Source organism: Aphelocoma coerulescens, chromosome 3 (assembly GCF_041296385.1).
Source record: "Aphelocoma coerulescens isolate FSJ_1873_10779 chromosome 3, UR_Acoe_1.0, whole genome shotgun sequence".
In the NCBI taxonomy this organism is placed as follows: domain Eukaryota; kingdom Metazoa; phylum Chordata; class Aves; order Passeriformes; family Corvidae; genus Aphelocoma; species Aphelocoma coerulescens.
Window position 1 is genome coordinate 118,232,681 of NC_091016.1, and position 16,820 is coordinate 118,249,500.

The window sequence follows — 16,820 nt, forward strand, 5'->3', positions numbered from 1 at the left end:
CAGGAACTGGTAAACCACCAGCAGCGTTATATCCTCCTGTGTCAAAGACCCTGTATAATGTAAAAGCTAAAGGTATTCAGAATAATAATTTTCTCAGGACAATTTATAAATAGAAAGCATTTCAAAACTGAGACTTATTTCTTTCTCTCCTGCCCTTTCTTTACCATGAATAGAGCAAAGCTCTTGAAGCTCTTGACTGTCTGCATGTCCTCTCTTTATGTCTTTTCTGACTCATTTTTATTTCAATTGCAAAAGTTATAGAGGTAGTTGAAATGGTGGGGACAGAAGTAAATGTGAATCTAAAACCAGAATATCATTGTCCTTGGTGCAATTAGAATAGAAAAAAAATCCAGAGAAATGACATTAAAAAACCCCAAAAACACAACCCCCAAACTACAGAAAAGCATTAAATTGATGAGTTTTAAAAAATAACAATCATAGGAAAAAAGATTTTAAGAATAACATTTCCTTGTGAACATCTGCTTTTAACAAAGTATAGCATTTCTAGTGGGGGAAATATTCCCATTGTGGCTTCTGTGAGCAAAGAGAGCAGCACAGCAAAACCCATGTCCTCTGTCAAGGTCTGCACACACAACTCCTGACTCCAAGAGCCCACCAAGGATAATGCTCAGGTAGAAGAGGGAGTGGGTGTCAGGAGATTTCAGGGGCCCTTGGGTGAAGGAGGGAACATTGGAGCAGAGGACAGGTGCTATCGGAGGTGCTGGTGGGGAAGAAGGGAGGGCAGGAGGAAGCAGGCTCCTCCGGTGGATATAAAGACAGGAGGAATGACTGATTGGCTTGGGGAAGGTGTGCATGTATTTGCAGAGGGCATAAATGGGTCTGCTAATGACTTCATTTCATGGGGTGATTGAGGTACTTGGTGATGGGTGAATAGGCTGCTGGTGTTGACAGAGATTTCATTGGTGCAATGTGACCCAGGGCATTTATGGAGCTGCTGTACCCCCATCTCTGAGCTAAATTACTTCCCAGATGTGAGGCAAACAAGCAATCGCTCAGACTGGTCTCCTGTTCTTTATGGCTTCACTCTTCAATACTCATTCAGCAATAGGCAGCTGGTTCTGTTTGCTTGGTTTAGAGGTTCTGACACCAGTAAAAACAAAACAAAACAAAAAACTTTTAATCTTCCAGCAATGAAATACGCAGCAGACTTAAATAAATGAGACCTATTGGAGCACCCTTGTTTTCTACAAGCCTTTTCTCAGCAAAGGCATGATTGTTTGGGAAGGTCCCCTAAAATTGCAGCAGGGGTCTGGTGTAGCATTTAAATCCATGTGATAGTTTCTTCATCAAGAGATCTCTTTCAGATCATGTCTGCTTTGATGATTATTCAGCCCCTACTTTACAGTTATTTTAACCTCTCTGAAGACCTGCCAACATACCCACTTTAGCAGCCAGTGATGTTATGCTGCTTTTTTTTATTGGCATTCAATTTTAAGGGTTGACAGATAGTAAATACGAAGACTTCTCTTTACTGTTCTGTAGTAATTTGTCCTACAGTTGTAAATAAGTCTCTCTTGTTCTGCCTCCTGCTAAACAAAACTCACTATTTTTGGAAGAGATTGAGCAAACAGAAGATTGTCCTATTTTATGTAGCTGCCACTGAGTGGATATTACCATATCTGGGTTGTTGTCTGTTGGGGTTTTTTATTTTCATGGCAAGTGATGTGACTTATTTCTGAAAATATTAGTTTGTTGTGGATTCTTTTTTTTTTTTTTTAAGGTGGCTGTATTGAATTTCCAGAAGAATTTTTTTCAAATATATTGTATTTCCATACGGACATGTCATGCAAGCCTGGAGGACAATCACAGAATCAGAGAACTGTTAGGGTTGGAAGAGACCTCTGGAGATCATGTAGTCCAACCCCCAAATGAATGATATTTAAAGATCTTAGGATATCCTCTCGGACTGTAGCAAACAAGCAAGCTTCTAGTTATGAGGAACCGTAATTAATCCCAGTAGTCAAAACATTTTTATTCTGTATTTTTCTTTCTCTCTGGTAGACACCTTGCATTTCCAAGACTGAAAATCAGCCTCAAGGACTTGCAACAAGTGTCAGGTGGGGACAGACACCCATCAATCAGTCCACGCCCTGGGACACTGATGAGCCTCCATCTAAACAGATGAGGGAGAATGAAAACCCAGGTATGTCTCTAATCTTATTTGTAATTCTAGCAAGGAAAATCGTTCAAAGCAAATTCAATGCACTATCTCCACTTACCTCTGTAAATAAGACTTCATTGTGAGCCCTTTCTTTATTCTTTAGCAGGGGTTTTCCCTCATTGTAAAGACCCCTCAAGTTTCTTCTATGCCAGGGCTGATATGAATGTATTAAGATGCTGCAAGTTCATTAGAGCGGGTTTTTTTTTCTCCTTCTCTGCCTTCACTAGGGGAAAAGGCACTCTGTAATACTTTAAGACTTCTTTTATGTCCAGAACTACCTGAAATGATTTCCAGCTTCCAGACACATATCATACATTGTGCTACTGAGCCAGACGTCTAATTACAATGTCTTTGTAGTGGCTGGAGCACCATTATTATACACACAGAGTGTTTGTCAGGGAGCCGTGAAAGCGCAGCAGGGAAAGAGGTTAATTTTCTTGGAAGCGTGCACTTAAGCTGCATAAAGTGCAAAATACATAAAACCGCAAACATGCCGCATGTCACCTGACGAGTATTTTAACAATTGCACTCACATCGCTGCAGCAATTTTATGCACTTACTGCTTGGGAACGGCTCCAGATCCAAAACTGCTTTAGGTATTGTGCAGCGGGGCGTGTCGGCGCCATCCGCGGGTGCAGGAGGGGAAGGATGAGGGTGTTGATGTCTGTTCTCGCCCATGCCGAGCCCACCACCATTGCCGCCCTTCCTTCATGCCACAGGTGCAGCGCCCTGGGTCACCACAGTGGCAGCGGGCAGCCAGCCCACCCTCATCACGCACTCCTACGGGATGACACAGCCGCCCACCTTCAGCCCGGCCGCCAACGTCCAGGCCCCAGTCATCGGAGTCACACCCTCCCTCCCGCCGCACGTCACCCCCCAGCTCCCACTGATGCCAGGCCACTACCAGCTCCAGCCGCAGCCCTCCCAGCCCCTCAGCAACATGGTGGTCAACCTCCAGAGCCAGCCCTTGTACACCAACAGCCAGCCCCTCAGCATGTCCTCCATGAGTGGCGTGGGCCCGGTGGCCCACCCGGGCCCCGGGGCGGCGGGCAATGGCCACCTGGCCTGCCCCATGCTGCCGCCGCCGCCACCAGCCCTGCCCTCGGCCGCCCTGCCCAGCAGCGTGCCCGCCACCAACGGGCAGGCGGCCGCCCCGCTGCCCCCCAACGCGGCGGCAGGCGGCCCGGACAACACCAACGGGGTGCAGATGCTGCGGACGATCGGCGTGGGGAAGTACGAGTTCACGGACCCCTGGCACCCCAAAGGTAAGGCGGGCCGGCTCGGCCCCGTGGGGCGCACAGCAGGGGTGGGTGGCGGCTGCCCCTCGGCATCCCTGCCGCTCTCTGTGGGCCCGCCAGCCCAGCCCTGGCAGCTGCCTACGCGCTTTTCTAAAATGCAGAGCTTTTGTGAGTTACTGACAATAAAAAACAGTGTGTCAACAGGAGGTAGCACAAGCTCTGGGTGAAAAGTAGTGAAAAGCAGCTTTCAGGCCCATCAGATAAGCCGGTGTTCCCAAGGGTAAAGCAGCCATCATCCCATGCCTCTCCCTGTGAAATATGTCCCATGTTTCCATACGACCACTGTTCTCCTGGCTGCAGTTGTGCATCTGCCACAACAATGACCACCTTCTTCAGCCCTTGTCTTCTCCCTGCTCTGGTAAGAGCCCAAGCCAAACACAAGTCAAGCTTATTGCAGCTGAACAACCCAACACATTCAGCGTTAAGGGGAAAACCCTTCATTACCAGCTTCGTTGGGCTCAAATGCTGCAAAATACCCTGAATAGTCATGAGCATTCTGAGAGGTTGACCTTTTCCAAGGAGTACTTTGTAAGTGAGCCCCTCCACTGGGTCACGGTGGAGTGTTATTTCTGAATGTCTTACCCTAGACACTTCAAAACTACCTATGCTCTGTGTGCTGAGTTTCTAACTGCATTTGCAGAGTTTTCCCTTCCTCCCTTACAAATCACAACTGGTACCACGTGTACAGGTAAAGCAAAATGGAGCTTACGAAAATATTAATGTAGACCTATCAGCAAAATCAATTAAATTGATTTTCTAAAAAACCAGCACCTTCATTAAGTCTGTGATATTTTATGTATGCATTTGTATTCAGACACAATCCATGTGTAAATTATTTATTTGCCACAAGCTATTAAGTTCTGTTGTGTAGCTCTGTATTAAAGACAAGGAATCTCTATTAAAAATGATCAGTCCAATAACTCTTCCTGCTCTTTACATAAATTGTACTTTGGTATGTGTAAACCCTTACCAAAGTTCCCTTGAAAAGGAGCTCAGATACAATCTCAGCAGTACTTTTCTAAAACTAAATATTTGGATTGCTTTTAAGTTTTCAACTCCAAACCCCAAATATGATGGGGGCTCTTGCTGGATAGTGAGCTTCTGAATTGTTCTTTGAGTTCTCTCTGGATGCACTTTAAGTGATACTGGCCCAGTCAGATAGCCAAAAATTAACCAACAATTTTAAGAGTATCATTAATTCTTTCACTTTACAAAAATATGAAAAAAAGCCCAAAGTCTGCAAAAGCAATTTGTTAGGTCACGTTTATAAGTTACAAACCATTGGTTTTGTAGAAGGAGAAAGGGGAGAGATTTATACTCTAATCCTGGTAGACTTGAGTTCTGCTGGATGTCTCTCTCCTCCATAGGAGTTATCTGTCTTCTAAGAGGCATCATCTCCACTTTCCATAGCCACCTATCCCAATTTGCTGCACTGGGTACTCGGATGCATGATCAAATTAACACAATTTAAAGGATTACTTGGTGTCACTGGAGACACGTGCAAATATACAATACAAGGGAAAACACATAAGCTTAAACCACTTTCACAGCAGTAATTTGATCACATATCTGAGCCCTAGTGACACTAACCTAGTGAGACAAATGAGCACATCAGAGACTGCACACTTGAGGTTAGGAATACTCCTAAATGCCTTGCATACTTAGGGCCAGCAGCATCAGCTGTTATTTACTCTTCCTCCATCAATTAACCTTCAGCAGATCTCTGGCTAGCAGATGAAGTAGACTTCAAATCAAAGCCTAAGTAAAAAGATCGTAAAATATTTAATCAGTCTTTAATATTTGATTTATTCTGACAAATTCTTAGTCAGCCCTCTTGCTTAACCTGCTGTAAACCCCAGTCTAGCCTAATAGTCCGAGCACCCTAGAGACCAGTCAGCCCAGGAGATGTTCATTAAGGTGCAGAGCAGAGTTCCTCACTGGAGGATGCCAGGCATGCCAGTCCTAGCTCTGCTCCTGTATTTGGAAACCCCTGTACCTAGGAGAAGCATCATAAAGAGAATATTAAAACAAGCAGTATTTCTAATCCATGGCAACTGCTGACACATTAGCCGTACTGTACCTTATAAACTGCAGGCTAGACAACTGTTTTTCCAGGGATTAGGGAGCTTCTCTGTGACCATAAGCTATTGAGTTATTCCCACAGTGGTTAAAAGCAAACAAACAGAACAGAATGAAGCATGCATATACAAATGTCTCATAAGCAGGACCTATTTTATAGAGATAAAGTAATCCCTTCCTCTGTTTCCAATCTAAAAAGCCCTTACATCTAAAGCCATAATTCTTCATGACACACCTGAAGTCAGAGAAGTATATGTTGGATTTGCTTGATTTGAATGAGAGAGAAACAATAAGGAAAGGGGAGACAACTGAGTGCTGAACCAGACCTTAAAATCTCACTAGAATAAGATTGTTAATATAAACTCTGAGAGTTTCAGTGTGGCTTGATTTTCTAATTATTTTGTGTTTTAATTTCTGCCCTCAGGGATTTCAGTCTCGAAAGCCTGACTGGTTTCACAGTCTTACATGATAGATATCTTTCTCTCCAGTAATGGAGACAGTGCTAAGCTGTTCAAATATACAAGTTCAAACTAGTTCCCTACAAGTTTCATTTAAATATTCTCTGTCTTTCTTGGGGAACCTTGGCCAGTATTATAATAAGGGCCACTGCTAATGGCCTTGAGATCTATCTCATTATCCTGTGGAAGTCTGAATTATTATTTCACTTGACAATCCAGTCTTGTCCAGGTTTGAATAATTACCCAACTATCCCTTAAGTGAAAGAGCAGTTCTTGCTGGTTAATATTATAGGGCTTCTTACATTTTAGATTTTTTTAGGAAGCTGATTTGAAACATTATGTTTGTTTCCCATGATTAGCTTACCTTTGGCTATGTATGTTTGGCCCATTTTATACTGTGCTCATGCAGAACTAGGTTTCTTACTCAGCTGTTTCTAAATACACGTAAACAAGTAAGTTGACAAAAGTTAAAGGCACTGCAGGTGTGAAGTCTCCTTTGCAATAGGTCAAGAGATCTCACTTACATGACTGAAAGAGTCGTTTCTGTGGCTCTGCAAAAAATGCATTTTGATAACAAGAACCATGATAGAAAACAGATGTGTAATTTTCCAGTGTTCCAGATAATTTCTACTTAATTCCATTGAAACTGTTTGTAAGAAAATGTGTGCACAGATTGGAGAATCTGCTTGGTTAGGATGGGTTATATTCTTTAAATACAAGTTAACTTTAGCTACACGATCCATTTGCTTGGTGAATTTGTAAAGTTGTTACATTACAAGAGACATAAATAAAGTTTCAAAGTAGTTATTGCTTTTAGCAGTGTATGAAGAACTGTAGAGATGCCTTGTGAAATGCATGGGGTCTTTTACCATACACAATCAACAGGAGTTTTGGGAGGCATCTGGTTTGGCCTGTAGTTTCCCTTTGGATAGGATATATGCCAAATATCCCTAGCTGACTTCAAAACCCGTGACACCTTAATGCAGACATGTAACCAAATATTTTATGGCAGAACCAGCCCTTGTTTTCTATCCATGTCCTAAATCTTGCTCTATGAGCTAAAGTGCCAGAACAATTAATAAGGCAGAATATTCAGAAACATAAAGATGTTCATTGTGAATGTATTTGGTGAAGATCCACTGTAGTTCTCATAGCCAAATTTTTACGTGGCTTCTTCAGAAACTACAGAGTTGCAAAGAATATTCAAACATATTTTCAGGATCTTCAGGCTACGTGATGTGGCCAGCATAAATTGTCACTTGTACAATGTGCCTGCAGGGAAGAGAGAAAATCATCCCTTCAGTATCTGACACAAGGTACCAGTGTCCCCTGCCATGGCACAGTGACAGAGACCAATGTCTATGTGCCTGCCAATCCAGCTGAGCCCAAACAGAGAGGAATTAATCAGTCTGAAGAGATTGGTTTCTTTGCAGAAACTGAGTAACTCAGATTTGGTCCTTGACTGTTTCCTAGGGCAGTATGCTTGCTTATAGTCAAGACTTGTTGTAAATCCAAAACTGAACCCTTGGTGGATAGCTCTGACATACGCAGAAGATAAACATTCCAGCTTGGACTCTGAGATCTGTTACACGTTTGGAAATACCCTCTCTTCATAAACTTGATATACTTCGAAGCATAGCTGCTAACGCAAAAAATGAGGAAAATACAGTACTTTATTGCAGTACTTACTCCTGCAGTGTAAAATTAACCATGGACATCATGGTGTTTAATTTGCGGATGTTCGTGGATAATACTGATGTTTGTTTCCATAGTATTTTTGTTCTATAATTCTTTGGTTTGCAGTCCTTAACTAGTGGGAAAAGAAAGCAGATGCTAATTAGTGTTCAGAGTGTAATGACTGTAGAAACATAACAATATCAGAAATAAAATCTGAATGTTAATCCTTGTAGCACTAATGTCTTAACACTTCATTTTCAAGCATCAGCAAATAGCATGAACTAAACAATAACAAAACTACAAACGAATACTGTTGCATCATCACTCATTGATTGCACCTTTCACACTTGACTTTATTGCATTGGAATTCTCATTAGGCCTCAGACAATATTTACTTTCCTTAATCATGAATAGTAACAAGACAGAGTACAACATTTTGTCAATAACTATCAACTTTTTCTTCAGAAAAGGCTGAATTTTCAAAGGGATTTCAGCTTGACCTGCATTTCTGTGAGTGTATCTAGTTCTAGAGGTGAATGCTGGGGGTTGGGGAGTGTTTCAATTCTTCCTGTAACCTAACATTTGGAATTCTAGTAGCATTAGTTAGAGGGTATTGTGTGGTGAAGACTCTAGAAAGCTTCTTTTCCATTCTCTACCTACCAGACTACATGGCCTGTGTAACCATAGGAAAATCGCCCTTTTGTCTAGAAAGGTAGAGAGATAAACAGATTATAAAAATTACAGATATAAAATTATACATAAAATTGTATAGTGTCTGTGTACATGTATATACATACATATGGGTATGTATGCATATAGTCGTAGGGAAGGAAATCTACAATAGAAATAACTACATTCTCTCCTATTCTTTGTAGGACAGTTAAGTTAGAATGGAAGTGTAAGCATTGTGCATGACTCTTGCTGTGTTTTCCTTAGGACAGTGGTGATTTCCTGGGATGGCCTAAATGGTACCAATGTACAGATGAGTAGTGGTCATTTGTAAGCTCAACTTGATAATGATGCATAAGACTTCACAGAATCACAGAATGGTTGAGGCTGGAAGGGACCACTGGAGGTTGTCTGGTCCAGTCCCATTGCCAAGCAGGGCAATGTAGAGCTGTTTGCCCAGGACCATGTCCAGATGACTTCTGAATATCTGCAAGGATGAAGACTGCGCAAACTCCCTGAGCAAGTGTTGGTCACCCCCACAACAGAAACATGTTTCCTCATGTTCAGAGGTAGCTTTCTGTGTTTCAGTTTGTGCCCAGTGCCTCTGGTTCTGACACTGAGCACCAAGGAAAAAAGCCTGGCTCCAGCCTCTTTGTACCATTCCTTCAGGTGCAATTTATATACATTCATATAATTTCAATTTATGTACACTGATGAGATCCCGCTGAGCCGCCTTCTCTTTTCCAGGCTGAACAGCCCCAACTGTATGTACCTCTCCTCCTAGGAGAGGTTTGTCATCTTCAGGGTCCTTTGCTGGACTTTCCAGTCTCTCTTGTATTGAGGAGCCCAGAGCTGGACATGCCACTTGAAGTGAGGCCTCACCAGTGCTGAGTAGAGGGACAGGGTCACCTCCTGTGATCTCATGGCAATACCTGGCCTAATGCAGCCCAGAATACCACTGGCCTTCTTAGCTGCAAGATGACACTGCTGACTCATGTTTTAGCTTGCTCATGCACAGTGATGAACTAAAAGCAAACAAGTCCTCTAAAATCAAATTTTTATCAAAATTAGTTACCGTCTTCTTTCATTAATACAATCCTAAGAGGATTGAGAAGTGATGAGGGTATCTAAATCACCACTTGAGTGAGAATGAAATACATTTCACCTTTCTGTGGTCCTGGCAGGGTGTTTTCCGTAATTTCTGTCCTTTTAATGTCACTGTCGGTCAGGTCATGACAGACAGTGATTTACTGCACTGAAGAGTCAGAGAGGGCTTGTAATAGTCCTAGAACATTGCCTTGCTAAACATAAAGCATAAAAAAGGTGATTGAATTCTCTTTTGATTGACATCTCTTAGTATGTCAGTGACTTGAGATTTCCACATTTCAACTGGAGGAGGATCTTTTCAGCACCACCAATATTTTATGTGGGTTATTGTTAGAAAAAATTGGGGCATTGATGAAGTGAGTCAAAACTCCCTGAAACTGCTTTTAAAAGTCATCTGGTCCATGCTGCTATTTTTTATACCTCTGTTTTTTAAACAAATGTCAGATTTGCAACTGTAGTTCATCTGTTGAAAATAGAGAGCTGAAGAACTTTGATTCTACTGTTGTATGATATTATGTCATCATTTGCAGATCCGCCTAGTTAATTAGACAGTGATACATTTGAAGTTGTCTTGAATTCCTTCCCTCTCTGTAGTCTTAAGATATGGTTTGCTTAGAATGTGGTGTCTTAACAAATATCGTTTTGCCCATGATAGTGGCCATCAAATGCACTCAACATAAGTCTGAGAGGCGGCACAATTCTGTTGAATTACTATTTTCTCTCCCATCCACACAACACTGTATTCACAAAGTGCAAAATTCCTCAGGAGCTGGATGATAACCAAAATCTAGGCTTTCTTTTGGCACAGAATACATAAGTTGCAACTCTTTATAAATACGGATCAAATTTGCAGGCAGGCTGTCTATTCATCCATCCATCCATCCATCCATCCATCCATCCATCCATCCATCCATTCATCCATCCATCCACCCATCCATCCATCCAAATAGTGTTCCAACAATCCCTTGCAGGTAGCTGGATGCATTTGGATGTTCTAAAAGTTATTAATTGTCCAAAACACTTGCAGAGTTGGCGTTCTCCTTGCAGAATTCATGTTCAATATCTGGTTTCACTGACCTTGTCTTCCCTTGGTCCTCTGTCTTGTTCCACTCTTGAAACATATTTGGGTGCAACCCTTGTCTGCATCCATCCCTTTGGGTGCAATGGGAAACATACCAGTTCCCTTTCTCTCTGTCCTCCTATGCCTGGAGCCACTTTAAAGCTACCTTTCCTGAGCATTCAATTTGCTGCACAAGTTTGGCTTTTCCCTTAATTTCCTCATAAGATTTTTTTCTTCTTCACAGCAGCATAATTCCACTTCTTTTGATATCATGACTTAAAACGTGGGCAGTCAAGTTATAGCTACTACAGTGTCAGCAGAGACTGGGGACATCACGTTCAGTGCAAACTGAACAAGCTGGGTCCATCCAGAGCCAGACTGTGCATTTATGTATGTACCTAGATGTTCCCAAAATAGGCTATTCTGTGACCTCTGGAGATCTCCAGACAAGCAGATTTATTAAATTGCAAATGGGTTTTGGTTTCTTTACAAGAAAGAGGAAATGCTTTTTTTGTTTTTCCTGATCACCAGTCCTGCATGGAGCAGAATCTAAATTCTGAATGAAGAATAATTTCTGTCTCATTGCATTCAGAATGAGAATCATTCTGTCCCCTGTTAAATTAAAAAAAAATCTAAACAGATTTGTGAAATGCAAACATTTCCAAATAGTGACTTTTCTTACCCTGCTGTGCCTTGAGATTGCTGATGATAAGCTCCACTGTCCTGCAGTGAGGCAGGCTTTGGGCCATGGTCAATAACAACAAGAATAATAATAATAACAATAATACTGTGGGATTACATAACACCTCGAATCTTCAAAGTGCTTTTGAGGACATAAAACTTATGTCATTAAGTTCATTCTGCACAGGAGGATTGGTTAAGCCTCTTCTACTCAGTCTGGTTACTGTTACATGTATATACAGGTTTCTAGTAGTACCAAGTGAGGGCTAAAAGGTATTTGTGTATATTTCCACCTTAATATTTACAAATCACTACGTTAGGTTCCTAGGCTAGGTATTCTGGAAAGTATCATCGGGGCTTGAAATCATAACGAAGAAGGGGGTACATAAGCTTGCAGAAATGATTGCTCATGGACAAAAATTCCACCATCTAGATGTGCAAATAAAAGTGGCATGAAGTTTTTTCAGATTAAATTCAGAAAATTACAACTTTAAGTGTTTTATGTACTTACTACTGTACTGGAAAAATCTGTCTGGGCTGCTAAAAAATCAAGAGGTTGAAGAGAAATACTTGACCAGGACTATTAAAGTCAGAAATATTTGCCTAGAGAAGGTGCCAAGATGCTTAGTCAAGTTTGGACAATATGACTGTGCAATACTTTCCAAGATGCTACAACAGATTGGAGGGTTTGCCTCAAGACTTTGTACATTATATTTTGCACAGTGCTCATTGGCATTACACAAATTAAATAAAAAGAATGTAGGATTAAAGAGAACATTATGTTTTTTTATTCATTATTCCTCTGATGTTTCAGAGGGAGACAAAATGTGTTTTGCTCGTCAGTCTGCACATTGAAGTATTTGAGTGAAGATGAGGAAGATGGTACAAAAAAGACAAAATTGGCTAAAATGGAAGTAGTCTTAAGAGCAACGTGGGCTGACACTCCTGTTCAGTCTGACTGATTCATAGAGTATCCAAATCCAATATAAAACCCAACTCCTCGCTGTGGCCTTTTCCTTGTGAAGGAAGAGGGAAATGTTTCTTGCTTCCCCAAGCTGTGGATCTTTTAAAACAAGGATCATTTTGCACAAAACACTACCATCCTGTGGAAAACAGAGGGAGGAGCAGTGGTAGTAGATTCCCATTGCCTGTAACCTAGGAAATACAAGATTCTGCTCTTTGCCTTTTCCAGCATGCTGTGTGAACTTTGTTACAGATGTGGGTTTTCTAGATGGCTGAATTTGCTGTGTTAAGATGTTTTTCTACTACATATTCTCCTATCATGGCCATACTGTGCCATTTTAAGAACAATCCTTTTCTTTGAGGGTTTTGTTTATTCCTCTGTACAATGGTTAGAGCTCTGATTCAGAAGCCACGTTGAACATCCAAATAGAGAAGCACTTTTTAGGAGGATTTCAGAAGAACTTTTGCTAAGTGGATGGCAAGTACCTCCAGCAGAAATCATTCAAGTGGTTTCAGGTTTAGACAGATGCAGATATTTAACCATCAGTATGTAAAGAACCATTGCACTCTGAAGAAGTACATGAATCTCTCTTTTATTTGTAGAAATGTATCAAGAAGATGGGCTCATATTCCTTCAGCTCCAGAATAACAAGCTCTTCATGTATTTTACTTGCTGGAACAGTACAAGCAGATTTGACATTTTGTCCAAGGATCAGCTGTTCAAGGACAGTCAAATCTGCTCACAAACAGAAATTCAGTACATTCCAAGAAGAGCCTATCTGTGAAAACCCCACAACAGTAAGAATTTCTTCTTTAAGAACTTAAATGAGTTCCACAGCCCTTTGCTGGAAGTGCCCTTATGCCTTTGGATAAGCTGTCATTACTTTATTCTTTTATTTTTTTCTTTCTCTCAAAACTGCCATATAGGCAAACCTTGTGCAGCAAGTCTCAGTGTTATCAGTCAGGGCTGTCTTAATTCACTTCCAGGGAGATAAAGTGGTGCTGAGAAGACCTCTTGGCTTTAAGGGTAAACTCAATCAGGAATTTTACTAAAGACAGGAAAGTATTTTATCATGTATTTTTGTCCAAATTTGTGGATGTTGAGGTGGTAGATTCAGAATTTGAGTAAGATTTGGTATATCCTGAGACTTCAGTCTTCTTTTTGTGTTGTAAAGAAAGTTGAGAAGGGTTGTTTATATATTGAAAATCTATATAACTGTCTAGAAATAATGTGTTAACGTATTTAGAAAACAAATTCTAAATACCAAAATATGTTTTAGTAAGAGAAGGGGCCTGTTTTGAAAAAGTGAAGTCATTTTGCGTGTATTGAATTGGTAACAATTTCTACCCCTTCAAATGCACTGAGAATGTTGGGGTTTTAATATAACTTCTCACTCAGTTAGGAGGTAGCCACCCTGGAGTGGAGTGGGACCACATAGGTACCCCCCAAAAAAGGAGTACCCATATTTCCTCCCAAGTGAAATAAGAGAGGTGGCTTTAAGGATATAATTTATAATTATCCAGACTGGATCTAGATTATAATTACATAGTCTGGACCTATACCAAGACACTGAAATTAATATTCCAAGTTTGGAGGGAAGAAATATGAGATAGTGTTTGACTGGGTTGGTAGCTGTCTCATCAGCCATGGACTGAGTACCGGGAAATTTGAAGGAACCTCTCTCGAATCTTGAATTTATGTCCCAGAAACAGATGAAGAGACTTACCTAGGATCTTAAATGGAAAACAGAATATGTAGAAAAAGACATTGATATGTCTTGGATTGTTATTAAGTGGTTAGTAAATGAGAAAGATAAATCATATATATTCAAAACTGAAGCCTTGGTTTAAAGAGCCCTAACCAGCAATCAGGTCTGTTAAGTAAGTCCCTTACTTAAATTTAGAAAGTCAGCATGCCACTCATTCATTCAAGCACAGGCAGCTAGGGCCATAGGGATCCTAGATGTGTTACATCTTTCGTGGTTGCTTGGTACTGGGAGAACAGAGCTCTTCCATAGGTTCAGGCTGTTTGGGAGAATTTGGCTATCCCAGGACACGTCAAAGGTCACCAGGGACCAGTGTGTCAACAGCTGCACTGGGCTCCTCTGGTTGCCCGAATTAATCACTCTCGGTTCTTTACTGCACTGACTAGGTTTCCACAGATGTGATAGGCACTTACACACTTAACTAACTTGAATGTACTTGTATTTAAATACCTTACTATAACATCAATCCCATTTTAAATTTCAGAAATAGGGTCAAGAGTCTCAGCAGATGGACAGCTCACTGTGAACATAGTTCCTCTGTCAGAGGAGCTGGCAATATAACAAAGTACAGTTTTTGATTTATTTTACTGTCGTTGTATTAAGAGACCATTTTGATAATGTTGGTTATCACCTAAAATTAATACAGTATTTGCCTATTGGGTGGGGTAAGCAAACACATCTAGTCCCTTTTTAAGATCAAGATGGCTTTCCTCCTCTGCCCATGGAGAGGCTACTTGTGAATGTGAAACATCCAGTCATTTACCAGGCATCATTTCATTAGCATCTCTAAAGACAATTTGGGCATATATTGTCAACAGTTTTGATTCAGGGTTTGCTAAACTTCTACTTACACTGTTATCTCACACAATTTCCAGTGCTGTCTTAGAGTGTTTAAAATATTAAGGCCTGCTAAGAGGGTTAAGGCTGAGAGAGAGGCTTACATACCTCATTCAGGAGACATCACTTGCAGTAGCGCGGTGTCCCGCAGGGGGCTTAAGCTTTTCATTCAGCGGTGACTCAGAAAAGGACCAGTGCCGTGTTTGCGGTTTCCACCAGCACTTGGTCTTTTCTCAAAGGCTTCCTCACTAATTCCCAGCTCATCATGGTCCTCATCAGCCTGTGGTAATGTGCTCATCACATGCTCATTTTCAGCTTTTGATTTGGCCTGGCTGTCTGCTGGGGAAGGTTTCCTCTGGTAGAAGTCTCCAAGTGCATGAACAAGTGAGCTCTAAGTGTTACTAATAAAAAATCCTTTAATCCACTTTAACAATGATAAATTGGAACTGAGAACTCCTCTTACTTTACAGATACATTCAGTTCAGAATTTCACTTAAGTCAGGAAATCATTTTATGGGCAAGAGAAAAGTCCTAAACATGCTGATGTGGATGATGGGAATGAAAAGCCAAATGCTTAATTGCTCTTACTGTATCTGAAGCACCTACTGATGACTGAAGCTTCCACCGACATGGCTGGTTTGTATAAAATTCACTAGTCTTTGCCATTATTTTTATTCTTAACTCACCTTGGAATTTCCCTTTTTATTTTCCCCACTTTGTAGCTGGTGCACAATGAAAGAAAATAACTGGTCTGGGCCACAGAAGTTCAGATTGAGCAAAGATCTGTCTAAAATGTACTTTTCTGGATTTAAATGGATTTTCTACCTTGTCTTGGTAGTAAGTACCTCACACCTAAAATCTGTGCTGTTATCCACCTGCTACCCTATGTTTATTTTTGCTTCTATGTTAAAGAATGTAGCATGATCAGATACAATGACAGACAAAGTCTCTATTCTTCTTCTTCTTTCCCGAAAGCATGGGAGTTTGCACTAAGGACTCATCCACAAAGGTTTGTGCCTCTTGTAATCCCTACAGATCTCTGTTTCAGTAGTGGCACTGAGATATTTCCCAAACACGGCCCACTGCAGTGTTACACCAGGCACAAAGCAGTGTCCAGGCAGCAGGAGGGTTCTTGCAGGATGTTCACCCTGCCTGGCCTCACTGTGGGGCTCCTGGCTGAGGCACCTCTGGTGCCTCCTCTGTGCCATCATCTTGTGTGACCTGGTGAGGCTTCAGGAGGCAACTCACATCCCAGTACCTGGTTTCCAAGCATCCACCCATTATCTGGCAGCAAATGTAGGCTCATTGTTTCATGTCTGATTTTGAAAATCTGGCCCCAGCAGCAGGTTTCTGTGCATCACTGTACTAACATCTGGCTTTTACTGGCTTGGCAGACTGTCTGTATCATTAAGTAGAACGAAACTATTCATTGATATGGACGGAGATGATCCTGCATCAATTTCCAAAAGGATGGCAGGGCTATTGGCAAATTAAATAGTTGAAGAAATTCTCCATCTCTCTTCCTTTTCATGATGTATCAGGGAATAAAATTGAGGGGAAAGCAGAAAACAAACTAATGTGAGTGTAATTCCCAAATTTCAATCTTCTGTATATTATGGGTCATTACCCGTTAATTTGCTAAATGGCAGTTTTCTATGAAAGAAAAGTTTTGTTTAGCTGTATAATGATGACAGATGATGTAATTAGTATCATCCCCGCATTGAGAATGATAAAAGCATTTCTTTTGTGTGTCACTGCTTTTAGACAGTATAATATCAAAAATGATAACAGTGTGAAAATTGGACCGGCCGCCTTCATATTGTGCACATAGAATACCTCAGTAATATGATACAAGTAATGACAGGTACTTTGCCATGTATTCATTTTCTCCACTCTCTAGCCTTTATATTACAGCAGAATTAAAGCACAGCACTAAGCAGACCAGACGTGCCTAAATGCAGACCCATCTGATGAGCCTATAAACAGCCAGCATCCCTTTGCTATTGCTGGTTATGATAATTAAGCAATTGCAAACAGGGGTTT

General features: G+C 41.1%; 1 protein-coding gene across 13 annotated transcripts in view; it reads left to right on the top strand.

Moving 5' to 3' along the window:
- KLHL29 (kelch like family member 29) overlaps positions 1–16,820 on the top strand; it is a 393,114-nt gene that overhangs the window by 252,655 nt on the left and 123,639 nt on the right. For all 13 annotated transcript variants that reach the window (XM_069011679.1, XM_069011680.1, XM_069011681.1 and 10 more), the window contains 2 exons: positions 2,023–2,164; positions 2,902–3,447. In XM_069011679.1, coding sequence (XP_068867780.1) covers positions 2,023–2,164; positions 2,902–3,447 — 688 coding nt within the window. The remainder of the gene's footprint in view (positions 1–2,022; positions 2,165–2,901; positions 3,448–16,820) is intronic.